The 16,286-nt window shown below is 33.6% G+C and overlaps 1 protein-coding gene across 1 annotated transcript; it reads left to right on the top strand.

Moving 5' to 3' along the window:
* Positions 1 to 11,875: 11,875 nt before the first annotated feature.
* LOC145306176 (uncharacterized) lies at positions 11,876 to 14,004 on the top strand. The gene is made up of 4 exons (XM_080148180.1): positions 11,876 to 12,050; positions 12,641 to 12,710; positions 13,069 to 13,438; positions 13,856 to 14,004. Exons 1-4 carry the CDS (start codon positions 12,003 to 12,005, stop codon positions 13,899 to 13,901), a joined length of 534 nt encoding a protein of 177 aa, XP_080004306.1. The 5' UTR covers positions 11,876 to 12,002; the 3' UTR covers positions 13,902 to 14,004.
* The last annotated feature ends 2,282 nt before the right edge of the window (positions 14,005 to 16,286 follow it).

Genomic DNA, 16,286 nt, shown 5'->3' with positions numbered 1-16,286 from the left:
AAATGGCTTGTTTAAGTAAGGATTTTGTAACAAAAATGGAAGATATAAGTAGGAAGTTAATCACAAAAATGGCTTATTTAAGTAAGGATTTTGCAACCAAAATGGATGATTTAAGTAAGTAATCAACCCCAAAAATGGCTTATTTAAGTAAGGGTTTTGCAACAAAAATGGATGATTTAAGTAAGCAATCAACCTCAAAAATGGCTTATTTAAGTAAGGATTTTGCAACAAAAATGGATGATTTAAGTAAGTAATCAACCTCAAAAATGGCTTATTTAAGTAAGGGTTTTGCAACAAAAATGGATGATTTAAGTAAGCAATCAACCCCAAAAATGGCTTAATTAAGTAAGGATTTTGCAACAAAAATGGATGATTTAAGTACGTACTCAACCCCAAAAATGGCTTATTTAAGTAAGGATTTTGTAACAAAAATGGAAGATATAAGTAGGAAGTTAATCACAAAAATGGCTTATTTAAGTAAGGATTTTGCAACCAAAATGGATGATTTAAGTAAGTAATCAACCACAAAAATGGCTTATTTAAGTAAGGGTTTTGCAACAAAAATGGATGATTTAAGTAAGTAATCAACCCCAAAAATGGCTTATTTAAGTAAGGGTTTTGCAACAAAAATGGATAATTTAAGTAAGTAATCAACCCCAAAAATGGCTTATTTAAGTAAGGGTTTTGTAGCAAAAATGGATGATTTAAGTAAGCAATCAACCCCAAAAATGGCTTATTTAAGTAAGGATTTTGCAACAAAAATGGATGATTTAAGTAAGTAATCAACCCCAAAAATGGCTTATTTAAGTAAGGGTTTTGCAGCAAAAATGGAGGATTTAAGTAAGCAATCAACCCCAAAAATGGCTTGTTTAAGTAAGGATTTTGTAGCAAAAATGGAAGATATAAGTAGGACATTATTCACAAAAATGGCTTGTTTAAGTAAGGATTTTGTAGCAAAAATAGAAGATATAAGTAAGCAATCATCTACAAATATAGCCTAAATGGCTGAGAAGGGATTAAATTTTAAGGGAAAAATAATCCGGATTAAAATCTTAATCTGTAAGACATTTACGTCAAAAGCGTCCGATTTGGCTGATTCTTATCAGCCACCCTTATTTTTGGGGATTTTTAGGGGTTTATAGGGCAATAATAGTTCTTCAAGTAAGCAATTAACCTAAGAAAATGGCTCGTTAGTCCGACATGTCCGATTTAAGTAAGCCACTTTTGTTGTAAAGTGCGGACTTTCCCGATGTGAGCACGTCCTACTTAAATCTGACAAAAATGCTTATATAAGCACAAAAAAAGGTAAATTGCTGAGACAGAGATTACTAGGGTACGCTTTTTAAAAGGTTAATTTTGAATTTGAATGAAGGGTTTGCATCCAAGGACTTAAACACATTTTTGCTGAGCGGCTTTAGTTGCAGATTTACTATATTTAATCCTTAGAAATATAGGGATCGTTAATTGTATTGCATCTCAGGAATCTAAAGGGACAAGTCAATGGCCGATAAATTTATATGCATACCTAGTGATGACACACAAAAAGTGGTAAAACATTTGGTATCAACCAATCAAAATTTGATAAAAGTCCCCCAAGGTTGTTAAACCAATGAATAAGAACATGGCGATACATCTCCAACGATGATAAACAAAATTACCTAAAGAGAGTCAGCATATCCTATATCCCTGAGAGCTGACATGTTATTCTAACTGACAGTTTACATACAGGTCGCGTGCAAACATACAATGTTGTACATAACAAGGAGGACAATGTCAACAACAACACATCTCACAAATTGAACATATGCTGCGTTCTTATATCTAGGGGCTTTGAGTTAGAAGGTGGGAGGATTGAAAAAAAACGTCTAAAAAACGTCATGAGCTGGATCTTTAAATCATTTCAATGGTGCGCCAAAGTTTAGCCAATCACAGCGTGGCAATTCGTAAAATGCTGTGCTCTCATTGGTGGAAAGTTGGCTCACCCCGATTTGGCGCACCATTGAAATGATTTAAAGATGCAGCTCTGGAAACTATGGAAAGCTAATTGAATTAAGAAGTAATCGGTTAAGTATTTAGAGAAATTTAAATAACGTTACTACTTTGATATTATTATAATATTAGCGGCTACACTCATATAGGCCCTTAGGGGCCCTTGAGTTGGGTTGAATTCTACCCACCATTTTTTATTTTAGTTTTTAAAAGAAAAAGGTGTTTTTTTTTAATTTTGTGGGGGGTCATTTCTTTCTTGGGACACGTTCTCTTGGGAGGGTGGTGGTACCTTCACCCCAAGTAGTTATAAACCTTCCTAGTACCTATGAGAAGCTACGTTGTAAAGGAGAACCATATCGGTTCAGCAGTTAACGGTACAGATGGACACAGATCCTGTTACTTTTATATAATGATAATAATAACATACAAACCTTTGAGGCTTATTGTACAGTTGCCGCATTTATTTTTTTAGGAATATACAAAAAAAAAACAATTCCTTACAAAATTGTATGTATATTGCTTATGAACATAATTGTTTGCAAAAGAATCTATCCATATGAACAGACAGACAGACAGACGGACAATTACTAATTGTTGAAATTCATTCATTGATTAAAATATATTATCTGTCTAGCCAATAAACATTATATACAAAAACATTCCCCCCACCCCCCCCCCCTTTAGTTTTAGTATTGTAGCTACCCTATAATTAGCAATGCCTTTCCCACCTTCTAAGAAAGGAAAAGTGTTTTTCTCGCCTCCAACCTATTTTGGGTCAATTCTCAGACAAAAATGTTTAATTAGAATTACAAGCGGTTGAGCGCCTAGCCTCGAGGGGCTATGTATTAAAAAGGGTAGAAAAGGGCAGGTAAATAGCCTAAAACCATATAAAGGATAAAATCTTAAATTAATACAGCATAAAACCTTTCCAAGACCTATGTAAATCTTCCAAAAATAGAAATTCAATAATTTCAGTAGTTATTGAAAGCTTTAGATAAAAAAAGTTATATAAAAGGGCCGCATAAGAAACCCTTTTCGAGACTATATTATTAAAATAATAGATGTAGAATATACCTGGATATCATGACAGGGAAAAAATTGTCAATTTAGGTTGCTATTTCCTCTGTCATTTATTGATCAGTTCGTTAATACAGCAAGAGGGGAGAGGAGGGGTTAAAGGGGCTGATCGTTATTTTAGCCCGCTACTAGGTCCACTTTAATAGAGTACATGAGAATCTGGTGTAAGATCCAAGTAATAATAAATCCAATAATAAAATTTATACACGAAAGTCTGCAAGGCTATAATAAGTTTAAGTTGTAAAACCTCTTAATGCATGGTTTAAGACAATAGATTTTGGTAATTCATAGTTTTAGTATTTTTCTTAAATTGGGGTTGGTTCGTTGTTTGTCGGATTTTCATAAAACTTAAATGCCTTAAAACTCAATTTACTATAGATAATAAGACAATTTATGTTTTTCTATTTTTATTCATGGAATACAACTGTTTCATTAATTAAATAGATTATCAGTTCCAATTAAGATTTTAAAATAAGAATTAAAAACAATATATACATATGCATGTCTTAGCATTTTAAAACTTTTAAAGTATTTTTTTTTCATTATTACTAAACAACAATGTTCTTTTAAAAGATATCTTTTTGTGTTACTTACGGACAAAATTTTCTTTGTTGAAAAGACATTGGCAATATTTTACTTTACATACATAGACTGAATAAAGAATGTACAAGGATAAAAATGTTGATAAGCAGCGCATAAACTTAAACGGCTTGTAAGCGTTTAGTCAGTCAGACAACAGGCGAACACAATTTTTTAAAATTATTTTCGAGCTATTGAGTAAATGTACATTTATGAGTATGACTATTAATAGTAATATTAATTATCATCAATTAAACTATGTAAAATTGTATGATTGCTACTTATAGAGTAGCTGCACTACTAAGAAAGACGCAAAAAATTGCAAAACCAAAACGGAATGAAGTCCAGCATTTTATTTTCGAAATGGTGGGTAAAATTAAATTTTTCAAAGAAAGACTGTTTTTTGGAGAGAGGGAGGACCCCCCCCCCCCTGGACATCCCTGCAAGGATGACAATATCGATAAAAATCAAGGTTTTACAAACAACTTTTTTGTTTAAAGGAACATTAATTAAAGTATAGTTGCTACGCTGTCTTATTTTTACCTAATCAGTTCATGAATTGCCAATACCATACAGGTTTTAAATAAATAGAGCGATTCAACACTACTAATTGAACGATGACAGCTATCGTTTACGAACGGTCATACACCAATTACAGATAAGCTTTGCTTTTAAAAATATCAGCTGTAAATTAAGCTATAAAAATTGGAAAGAATTTTAATGAATATAATAGATTTGAAATCTGCATAAAATTTTAAGGAATTTTTATAAAATTTGTTTTTCTTTATCTATAAGCGCAAATACAAATTAAGTTAAATAATTTTGACATCTGTGATTGGTGGATTGAAAACTATCTGCGCCCTGATTGGAGAAGCTTAAGTGACGTACATCATTCAACCAATTAGAGCGCAGGTAGTTTCCAATCCACCTATTCTATTGGTCAAAATTTATTAACTTTAATTGGATTTGCGCTTTAAAATAATGAATTATATAAAAAAAAATCCTTGAAATTTTATGCAGATTTCAAATCTATTATATTCATGAAAATTCTTTCCAATTTTTATAGCTTACTGTAAATCCCCTTTTGTAGAAGTTAAAACGACCACTACTTATATTTTCTAAAACCAAAAAAACGGCAACACTATGGTTTCAATAATCGGAAGGGGGGGGGGGGGGAGGGTCATCGGACTGCAAATTACACTGGTACCCAACTTACTTAAAGCTAAGCTTTTAGTAATTATTGAAAGCAAGGATTTTCCTTAATTAGAGTTGGTCCGTCCGGTCATCTTTTTCTTGAATTTAGACAAGTTAGAATTGTCCTAATTTCAAACTTTGCTTGGTGATTTTTATGACAGTTAGGTAAGATTTAGATTTTCTTTGGATTTTAGAGCTTCGTTTTTATGGATGTTGTCATCTTTGTTTAATCATAACCTTGTTATCTTTTCCCCATATCAATAAATCCCATTGTAGAATAGCTCATTTTTAAAAGTTTATTTTAATACATTTGTTAGAAATCCAGCAATAAAACAACAAATGTCTGAGGTGGATTCTTTAAAAACAATTTTGGGTCGCTGCCTCACCAAAATTGAATGGTTATTAACAAAAGATTTAAATGAAAATTTTTGTAGATTTTTTATGTGATTTGAAGGATTTTTCACAAAAACAATAATGATGAGGCAGCGACCATAATTTTTTAAAGAATCCACCACTGGTCTATTACCCTTATTTATTCTGACAACTTCTATATATCTATTTCTGGGTTAAAATATGAACTGATATTTCGCCAAGATTTTTTGCTCAATTTGTTGACCATTGTATTGTATTGGCCAAACAAGGATGGATAGAATCAAAGTTGTATTGAAAGCAAAATTTGGTTCAGTTTTTGAGATAGTTAGAGCGATAAGAGAGAGAGAGAGAGAGAGAGAGAGAGAGAGAGAAAGAAAGAGAGGGAGACAAAAGAGAGAGAGAAAGAGAAAAAGAGAGAGAGAAGAAATATGAAAAAAAAGAAAAATAGATAAAAAAGAGAGAAAGAAATAAAGACAAATCAAAGAGAACGAGAAGAGGGAATGCAAGAGAGAGAGAGAGAGAGAGATATTCAAAAAGATAGAGAGAGAGAGTGAGAGAGAGAGGCAAGAAAAATAGGTAAAACAGAGAAAAGGGAGAGATAGAAAGAAAGATAAATAAATATATAGAAAGAGAGAGAGAGACAGAGAGACAGAGATGTAGAATGAGATAAAAAGACAGTTTTTGAAAGAGATAAAGAGAGAGAGAGAAGAAATGTAGAAGAAAAAATAGATAAAAAAGAGAAAGAAATAAAGAAATAGAAAAGAGAACGAGAAGACAGAATGCGAAGAGAGAGATAAAAAGATAGAGAGGGAGAAAGGCTGAGAAGAAAGAAAGAAAGAGTGATCTAATTAGATAAATAGTGAGAAAGAGAGAGAGAGAGAATAATAGAAAATAGAAAAATAGGTAAAAAAGAGAATAAGAAAGAGAGAGAATAAATATAGATAAATAGATAGAAAGAGAGAGAGAATTGTCAAGAAGTTTTATAATAACGTTTTCTTATTAGTTGGCTTAACAACTTTGGGGACTTTTATTAAGTCGAGTTTCCAAAGTTTCAACCAATATTTGTAATCTACAGAAATGGTAATTTTATGTATCATCATTGGAGATGTATATCAATTTATCAGTCATTGTCTTATCCCTTTAGATCCCTGATCTTAAGCGAATCTAAAGTCGATTCGAATAGGGTATTGCCTGGTTATTTGACAATACACAAATAAAAGTGAAATTGTTGGAGGAGCGACAGACAAACGAACATTACCTAACAGTAGAGTAGCTTTGCTTCTAAAAAAATATGTGACCATATTCTTTTAAGTCTATAAAATGATGCCACTATTATCAAAGAGGTATCGGACATTTGCCTGAAGATTTCAATGTTCCCTGAAGTTTAATAAACTCGTTCTATCATTCGCTGGCTAATAAATTCTAAAGACTTTCAGAAAATCTTGATTAATACTAACTAAGAGTTTTAAAATATAGAATATACAGAAGGGCATGTACATCAATTTATCGCCTATTGTCTTATTCATTAAAATGCTGTGACTATTCAGATGGGGAGCTAAGTTCACCTTTAAACAATGGCTTTAATAAAAAGTTTTAGGACAACGAATCAGAGAACGTATATTTAAACATAGTTTAAGTAAATACAGTTACTCTAAAAATAACTCTATTAACATCAAGACCTTTTTATGGCCAACCCTTTTTTTACCTGCGCAGATTTTTAGGTCCTTTTTTATTTTGATTCTAAAATTGGGAGATTTTTTTAGCCTTGCCCAATTCTATAACCGGACCATATTAATTATATTAAGTTTTCTCGTATTCATTCGAATCCGGTGGACAGGAACCGGTTCTCATCAATACGAAAAAACTATGTCTAGCATAGTATTATATCCAGTTTTTTACAAATATAGAAATGTACAATCATAAGATTTAAACCAGTTTTTTAGCCCGTGCCTTCGCCATCTCGGGGCTAAAAAAACTGGTTTTAATCTTATAATTGTACATTCTATATCCGCGGAAAGAAATAACTATTAACGAACTAAAATATTTTCAAAAAGAGGTATTGAGAAATGGGAGGTGGGGGAAATAAGTTTTTATTTTCAAGTGTGATTTCTCTTGAGAGGTTCGAGATATCCTCCCCAGAAATAGTTGTAAGAAGCTACATTGTAAAGGAGAACCACATCGGCCTAGCAGATAGAAAGATTTTAAGAGCTAAAAACAGACACAAAGAGACAGATAAACATCCTGTTACTTTATTAAATACTAGCGGCTTCGCCCCTAGCCTCTAGGGGCATTGCCCCAAGAGGTGATAACAAAAAATTAGCGAAATTCGTAAAAGAACCAAGGAAATTATCAGCAAAAAAAAAATGGGGAGGTATTTTTTTGTTCTTTGGGGGGTTGGGGGTGTCCCACCCCCAAAAAATTAGCCTAAAACCACCACAGGACCAGTAGAATCCGATCGGTTCATTGGTTACCGAGATCTTAAGGGACGGACGGACAAACATCGTTCTACTTGGTATTATAGATTAGTTAAATTAACCCCTCCAGACAACCAACTCTTTGAGTGCACGATATTTGCAACTGGAAGTCCTGTTCATGGTAAGGATTTGCGCCTGTTTATGGGCAAATACATTTCCTCTAATAATATCTAAATTAATCTTAATTAATTTTAATGTCTCTGGTATAATATAATTTCAAAGTTAGGGGTATGCTGGCGATAAAAAGTATGTTGCCAAAATTTGTCTAGACCTATTTGATCAAAAATTCGATTAAATATTTAATTGTCAAATTCTTTTATCATTGCAATTGATAATTTATATTGCTAAATAAATGCTATATAGGACAACTAGCTTGCTACGCCCCGAGAGGCCTCTAGGGACAAGTAAAATTGTTTCTTTTTAATCTATTTCAAAATCATACCAAAAATATATTTTTTTTTCCGATAGATGGTGTTAGTTTTGTTTTTAGCTAATTGCAAAATGTCCGAAGGACGGTGGTTTTTTTATTTTGTCGATTACTCTGGGGAGGGTGGTGGTGGTACCCTCCCCCAAAATAGTTATAAAACTTTCAGAGACCTATGAGAAGTTACCCTGTCAAGAAGAACCCGATCGATTCAGCGCTTAGCGAGATCCTTCGTTACAAACATACAAACACACAGACAAACAGAGATCCAGTTACTTTAGTTAATTACTAGCGGCTACGCCCCCTAGAGGCCTCTAGAGGCACTTGAGGAGAGGAGAGTGGAATTTGATAACCCAATTTCTTATTTTAGATTTTAAAAGAAAAAGTTTTTAAAAATTAGGGGGGGGGGAATTTTTTTTTTCGGGGGGGTGCGTCCCTCCTTAATTTTTAATTTTAGTTTAAAAATTTTTTTTTTTAATTTTGGGGGGGGATTTTTCTTTTTTTTAGGGGGGGGGGTTGGGGGTGTACCCTCCCCCAAAATAGTTATAAACCTTCCCGGGACCTATGAGAAGTTACCCTGTCAAGGAGAACCCGATCGATTCAGCGCTTAGCGAGATCCTTCGGTACAAACATACAAACACACAAACACATAGACAAACTTAGATCCTGTTACTTTATTAACAGAGTTGAGGAAAAAAGTCTATTAATAAAAATCTTATAGATCCTCTTTCTTCAATAATGTAAATGACCAAGTTTTTGTCAGGGAGGGAGGGGTTTTTGTACTTTAAATTACACTGGTACCCAAAGTTTAATAACCTTATTTCTTTATTCATTGACTTAAAAATTTTGGGTACTTTTACAGTTGGTTCCTTATCTTTCAACCAATGATTTTAATTTACATAAGGGAAAATTTTGGTTATCATTTGGGGATATATATATATATATCTCAATTTATCATCCTTTGTGTTTTCCCTTAAGCACCCTGCAAACACCAAAATGATGGAATTGCCCTACTTTTGAGTAACCTTGACAATTATTGAACAATTTTAGTATTGGGTAAAAAAATAACTCCTGCAATCAATGCAAAAAAAGTTAAATTCAATTTCAAATTTTAGGCAATATTCTACTTTTTTACATTAGGTAATCTTTTTCTAGGAAGATTTCGAGATTGATTATCATACGCAGGATTAGAACCGGTTCTGAGATTTACAGAAAAATCATAAATCGTATCGTATTATAGACAATTGTCCACGAATAATAAAATAAAAATCATAAAATCAATACCATTTTGGTACGATCATCTATTTTTTCTAAAAGTGAAGCTTTCCTACAGGGTGAGTAGTTCATAGTATAAAGATTTTTAGACATGTTAGAATTACCCTATCAATTTCGAACTTGGTGATTTATATGAGGTTATGACTATATACGCATGGACATACCCTATGGATATACATAGAGTAGATATGCTTCTAACAACTGTAAATTAAACGTTTTATTACTATACAATTTGTCTCTAGATATTAGTGGTAATTTTGGTCGTTTTAAAATATTTTTATACTATGTAAGATTGAGATTTTGACCCAAATTTAACGCAATTTGACATATTTTAACATGCAACAGCCAAAATACAAATTAATCAAAATTAAATGGCTTAAAGGGGATAGTCTTCATAATAAGAATTAGTTGCTTCGGCCCTATCCTTTAGGGAGGATGGGTGAGTTCATTAAAATAGCCTAAATTAAATTAATTTAAAACTCATTTAAAATATTCAAGTTGGATAAAAATAAAAAAAATATTAAAAATAAGTATTTCTGGTGATGCCATTTTATGGGAAGTAGTTTCCCCAGTAAACAATTTTTTGGGGGTGAGGGGAATTTTTATTTTTGAGGGGTTGGGGGTGTCTCACCCCCCCCCCCCCCCAAGAAAATAGCTTAAAACCACCACAGGACCAATAGGTATATACACTGAAGGGTATAATCCGTTCGGTTCAGTGTTTACCGAGATCTTAAGGGACGGACGGACAGACAGAAATCATTCTAATTTGAATTATAGATTTGTTTCATTTTTAAACGACAAGTAGTTCAAAAGCCAAATATTATTAAGAATTTTTTTGTAATTTATGGAAATGCTGATACATACATAGAGAAATTACTTTAACATAAAATGACTGTGCTGTTAAAATATTTAGTTTCAAACACCCTAATAACATTTGGCTTTGAAAATGGTCTAGTAACCTTAAACTTGAGAATGTACGCATTTTTTTTTATTGCAAGATCAATCCACACAATGTGTGCTACGTGTTGCGTCAATTTAATGGGGCCAACTAATCTGGTTTTACCACTTTTTCTCCTGAATAATTCCTGGCTTAAAAAGTCATTTTTCATCCCTTTAATATTTTAAATACCCATTTTACATGCATATTTATTGCAATTTCATGAAATAAATACACAATTATATACATTTTTGTGTAAAAAAAATGCTTTAAATCAGTTTGGGTCAGAAATCGTAAAAAATTGTGCTTAGTCATGGTGACCCAGCCCGTGAAATATACAACGCGGTGTTGTTCGCATTTTGCCGCGTAAACACCGGCGGGGCCAAAATTGTTGCTACTCGTAAAAAGCTGCTCTATTTTTAAGCCGGAGGGATTTTAACGCAATAATAGAAAAGCAGAGACAGTTTTTAAATATGTAAAGTGTTTTTATGTCTTTTGAAGAGAAAAATAAAGTTTTCACTTAATTCTTCCACCAACTATTTTTTTTTAATGCTTAAATTTGTTTGGTCCTTTGGGCCTCCAAAACAATGGTCTCCGAAATTACTGACCGCCAAACTTTTTTTCTGTCTAACTTTTTTTCGTGAGCAACACATGATTATCCCCCCCCCCCCCATTGAATTTAGAGGTTAATTTTCAATTTTTACACCCTCCCCCCCTCTACCCAAAATCAAAAGGTTGGACGTCCTTGCCAGTATGACCAATTGTAAAATGTATATTTGCATATCATTGGTCATTTGTATTGTAAAACGTCATTTTTTATTAGGCACTATAAGCTGCTCCTTTCAGAATTGTCTAATTAATCATAGTCACTATGGGCGTCTTGTTCCCGTCCATTCATTAAAAGGAAAAAGGAAAATAATTTTTAAAAACTAAGTTCATTAGGTCCGTATTCTCCGACGCACAGCATGTGTGATTCAATCTTGGTTCCATGGACAATTTACATCATTTAAATTACATCAGAGTTCAGTACAAAAACGTGCTGTGATGCCAAAAAACATATTTCCATGAACCCGATGTAAGACAGAGCTTGGGTTGCGTGGTGTAAGTAGGTGATGTCTGTCCGTTCATCTGTCCTTTGTATGTCTGTCAGTTATTGATAGACAGATACATGCAAGTACAAAAAAAAACTAGATGATCTCCCTCTCAACCCCCCCCCCCTCAAACATTGTAGATTAATGTTTGGTTTCAATATTTACTAAATTTCAAGTAAATTTGGAGTGGGGTATAAGTTAAAAGAGGGGGGGGGGGAGTATTTTAAGCTTGAACACCTCTCAGAGGGTAAGAAGCAAATTTTTCAATGTTAAGGAGAAGTGTAAGGAAAATGGTGCCAAAAGAAGGTTGGTGGGGGGGGGGGGGGGGGGGGCATTTTATGAATATCTCAGGTTATGTCACACCTTGAGTTAAAGGGGGTGATGGGGGCAAGATTTTGGGGGGGGGGGGGGGGGTATGTGGGTTGTTGAAAGCCCGTACTGAATACCAACATTCTAGCAGAAAGTATAAAAGGATTCCCAGATCCAGAATTGAACTAAGTTTGTTGGAGTTCTCGACAGAGTTAGCCACAACCACAGACAAAAGTTTTTATTCACATACAACTTGGTCCAAAACTTTATATTTTTACAAAATGAGATCTTACAGTGCTGTTATCCTCACCGCCTGCCTGGCCGTTGCTGTAAGTATAATCTTTATAAGGGTGTGAACTCCCCCCCCCCCCCTAATTATATTTTTTATTGTAAAGGATTATGTGGATAAAAAGCTTTTTTGTGTTTTTACCTGAACAGAAATCATGGGTGGTTTCCCTCAATTTAACTGGTCGATTTATAACCCCCTCCCAAATATGAATATAAATTGAAAATTAGGGTAAGGGGGAATAGTTTGTTTGTTTGATTTGTTTGAAAAAAAACCTACCCCCCCCCCCCCCCCTATTATCAATTTACTTAAAAGAATAGAGTGGTTGGGGTTTCAGTGCTCGAACAGCACTTTGAAGGAAAGCGTTAAACCATTTGAGAAGAAGATTGAAATTTTATTTTAAAATGATAAAAGTCCCTTCACAGATTATGACGTCATACGATAGAATAGCCAATGAGAGGCCAAAATACACTGTAATTGACCAATGGTAAAATTTATGCCGGCCTCTCATTGGCTATTCTATCGCATGACGTCATAATCTGTGGAGGGACTCTAATCATCTTCATTTCTTTTGTGATTGTAACCATTTTTATTTCTTTAATTCTGAATTTATTAATAAATATTTTTTTTCAGTCTGCAACCATTGATTTCACCAACTTTCCAACTCTTTCCCTAACAAGTTCTTCAGCAACAACCTTCGCCGGTAGGTCAACATTCACAGAAATAGATAGATATACCTATACATTTGGCCTACCTATTCTATTGACGTTAAAGTAGAGGGGAAAACGGGAAGGGGGGAAAGAAATCCCCAGAGAAAAGAGATGGGGTTATAGCGAATTTTATGATGTCAATAGAATAGGCACGTCAAAAGTGGTGACATCTATCCCTATTTTGCTAGAGCACTATAGACAGCTACGAGGAATTCGACTTATTGATTAATTGACAGACAAAATTAGATCTCGTAAACGGCTCAACCACTACTTTAAGGGAAATTTAGTATTTGAATGGAGAGAAAAATCAACCTCCAAAAAAACATATGAAATAATAACTTTATTTTAAAGGAATTGCACCCATCACTGGTCTGACTGTCGGCACAGCTACTCTGGCTGGCTTTGGAGGCCTTCTGTTGGCCATCAAGGCCGGAGCCGCCCTCGGAGCCATTGCCCGCCGTGGAAAGCGTTCCGTTGAGGATGAAATCTCCGTCGGAGAGCAGTTCATTTTCGACTCTATCGCCGCCATGGATGCCAACGACTGCGGCAAGAGGTACCTCTGCGAGATCGCCGCCACTCCCGTCGCCCAGCTGACCCAGGAGGAGCTGACCAGCCTGCTGCTGTTCCAGACCGGTACTACCGCCAGCAGTGGCAAGGCTGTCTTCAACGAGGCCGTCAGACTCGGAGCTATCTCCAGAAACGCCAAGATCTGTGCCGCCAGGTGAATACATTTTCATATCCGCGGAAAGCTGCCTATAATACGATGCGATAAATAACTATTCCAGTATGGTTTCGAAACCGATTAATATCCGCTGGATTAGAGCTGGTTCTGCCATACCCCAAAATTATGTATCGTATCAAATTCTATAAAAAATGGAGAATAAAATAAAATTCATAATATTAATGCCAGTTTTGTTGGGCCTTAGGCCCTTCAGACCCAACAAAACTAGAACTGATCTTACTTTTTCATATTTCAAAAATATAAATAACTATTTTATGAAAGTTTTCTATACAAATCATCTTTCTTCCTTCTTCATTGCAATTGAAAATCTTCGCTTTAACTTAAATTGACCGTTTGTCTATCCATGATTTGATTACACTGTTTTGATATATTCTAATATTATTTTTCTTATTTTAGATACCAAAGATGCAGCGTTGATGAGACTGTGAGCAACAGAGTTTAATTTTTTTCAAAAATCCAAATAATTTTCATTCAGTTACGACACATATTGTAAAAATAATAAAGTATAAAGTACAAAAATCTTTAACAAAAAGATTTAAAAATTATATCATGTGTTTCTTAATATCAAAGCTAATCTACAATTTAAAAATGTCGGTCCGTATGTCTGTTATTCTCCTATTAACTATTTCTTGCTAGGAGCTCAGTTTGTTGTTATATAATTCTAATGAATGGATTTAGAATATACTTGGATATTATGACAGGGAATAAATTGTCCATCTAGATTGCTAACATGGAACTCGTTTATTGGTCAGTTCGTTAATCCATTAGAATGAGAGGAGATGAAGGGGGTGTAATCGTTAACTTAGCCCGCTTCAAGTTTTATTTTATTAGATAACATGAAAATCTGGTGTATGATCCAAGAAATATTATATCCATTTTTCAATGGTTATGTTTATTAGATAAATGATCATTTACTATATTGTCATGACTTATACCAACCCTTTAAAAACTTTAAGTTATCGAATTGAAATAAACCTCAAAACAGGGGTCTTAATGGATAAGATAATGGACGATAAAGTGATGTACATCCCAAATTATGATAAACAAAATTACTCCTTAAAATCATTGGTTGAAAAATTTTTTACACTACTAGTATGAAACAAACCTAATCCGATTCAATAAAAGTTTTTGAGCTAACGAATGCTATAACGTGATTATTCAACTATGGGAACCAGTGTTTTTTACTGTCCACTGTCCCCTCTCTCCCTTTATCGTGAAACTCAACTACACCTAACCTAACAATAATGAATTAGGGATCTAAAGGAAGATTATGACGTCATACGATAGAAAAGCCAATGAGAGGCCAGTATAAATTCTAATTGACCAATGATGGTAAAATTTATGCTGGCCTCTCATTGGTTATTCTATCGTATGACGTCAAAATCTGTGGAGGGACTTTAATCATCTTCGATCTAAAGGGATAAGACAATGTAAATTACAATTAGTGGTTGAAACGTTTGGAAACTTAACTTAATGAACCGACCAACCAAAATTTGATAAAAACTCCCCAAAATTGTTAACACAACGAATATGAATACATAAGGTATTTTAAAACTTTGGGGACTAGTGATTTTGCAGGTTCTCATAATGGTAATTAACTTATACAGTTAAAACGATTTGACATTTTAGCAAGTTGCTTGAAAATCAAGTTTTGTTTTAGATAAAACATTTTTTATTGCCTTTTATCATATTGCACTTGTACAAAAGACCATGATTAAAAGGATAAGACAATGGCCGATAAATTTATGTACATCCCAAATGATGATACGCTAAATTACCCCTTCTGTATATAATAATTAGTGGTTGAAACTTTTGGGCACTCAACTCAATGAACCAAATAATCAAAATTCAATAAATGTCCCAACGAATGAGAAAACTCTATTATAAAACATTGGAGACTAGTGTAATAAACAGCCCAATGTCCCCTACCTCCCTGACAAAAGGCAATATAATGCAGTGAAAAAGGAGTAGGTAAACTTGTATATGTTTATTGCTTTCCCTCAAAGTGCATGTCAAGCACTGAAACTACCCACCCCTTAATTTTGGAACAAAAATTAAAATATGGTGGGAGGAGAAGTTATTTTCTACGTATAACATCTGTAGAAGCCCTGACCCTGCAAGGCTACTTAGAACCCAACATAACCTAAACTAACGAATGCCCCCCCCCCCTTATTTACATTTGTATTAAAATTTAATAAAAGTTTGGGTAAAACCATTTTATAGTTTACAGTCCAATGTTCCAACCCAGTCATTGAGAAACTGAAAAGTGATTTAAAATAGGGGGCCGAGAGGGTGAAATATTTTTATGTTTTTGAGGGATTTTCCAAAAAAATGTTTTAACCTTTTGGTAACCATATTTCAATTCCCTATATTCGTGACCTTTCCCTTTTAACTTTTACTTTTTTAACGTCAATTTCATAATAAAAAAGTATCAAGTTTTAATTGCAAAAATGTAATATAGTTGAAACAAACTAAAAATAGGTAAACCTATCTTTTTTAAAAAGTTTTACTTTGTAGATATACCTTTTAAGGAGATATGCAATGCATACCTTTACATTTAATATGATTTTATAATACTATTGACTACGACCCTTAAGAAAAAGTAATGAAGATTGGGTGGAGGTAGCCTCCCCCAAAAACATTTTCAGGACCTATAAGGAGAACAAATCAGTACAGACAGCGGTTAGAGAGATCTTAATCTACAGACAAACAAAGACAATCTAATACTTTTAGTTTGAACAATGCATAATAAAATTGATAAATTTCAATCCTACTCGCTTTACCAAATATTTCTATTTAATCAATGAATATTTAGCCTGTTTTCAAA

Source organism: Acartia tonsa, chromosome 14 (genome assembly GCF_053477335.1).
Source record: "Acartia tonsa isolate MP-2025a chromosome 14, ASM5347733v1, whole genome shotgun sequence".
NCBI lineage: Eukaryota > Metazoa > Arthropoda > Copepoda > Calanoida > Acartiidae > Acartia > Acartia tonsa.
Note: the sequence above shows the minus strand (reverse complement) of the source record. Positions and strands in the feature narration are given on the sequence as shown.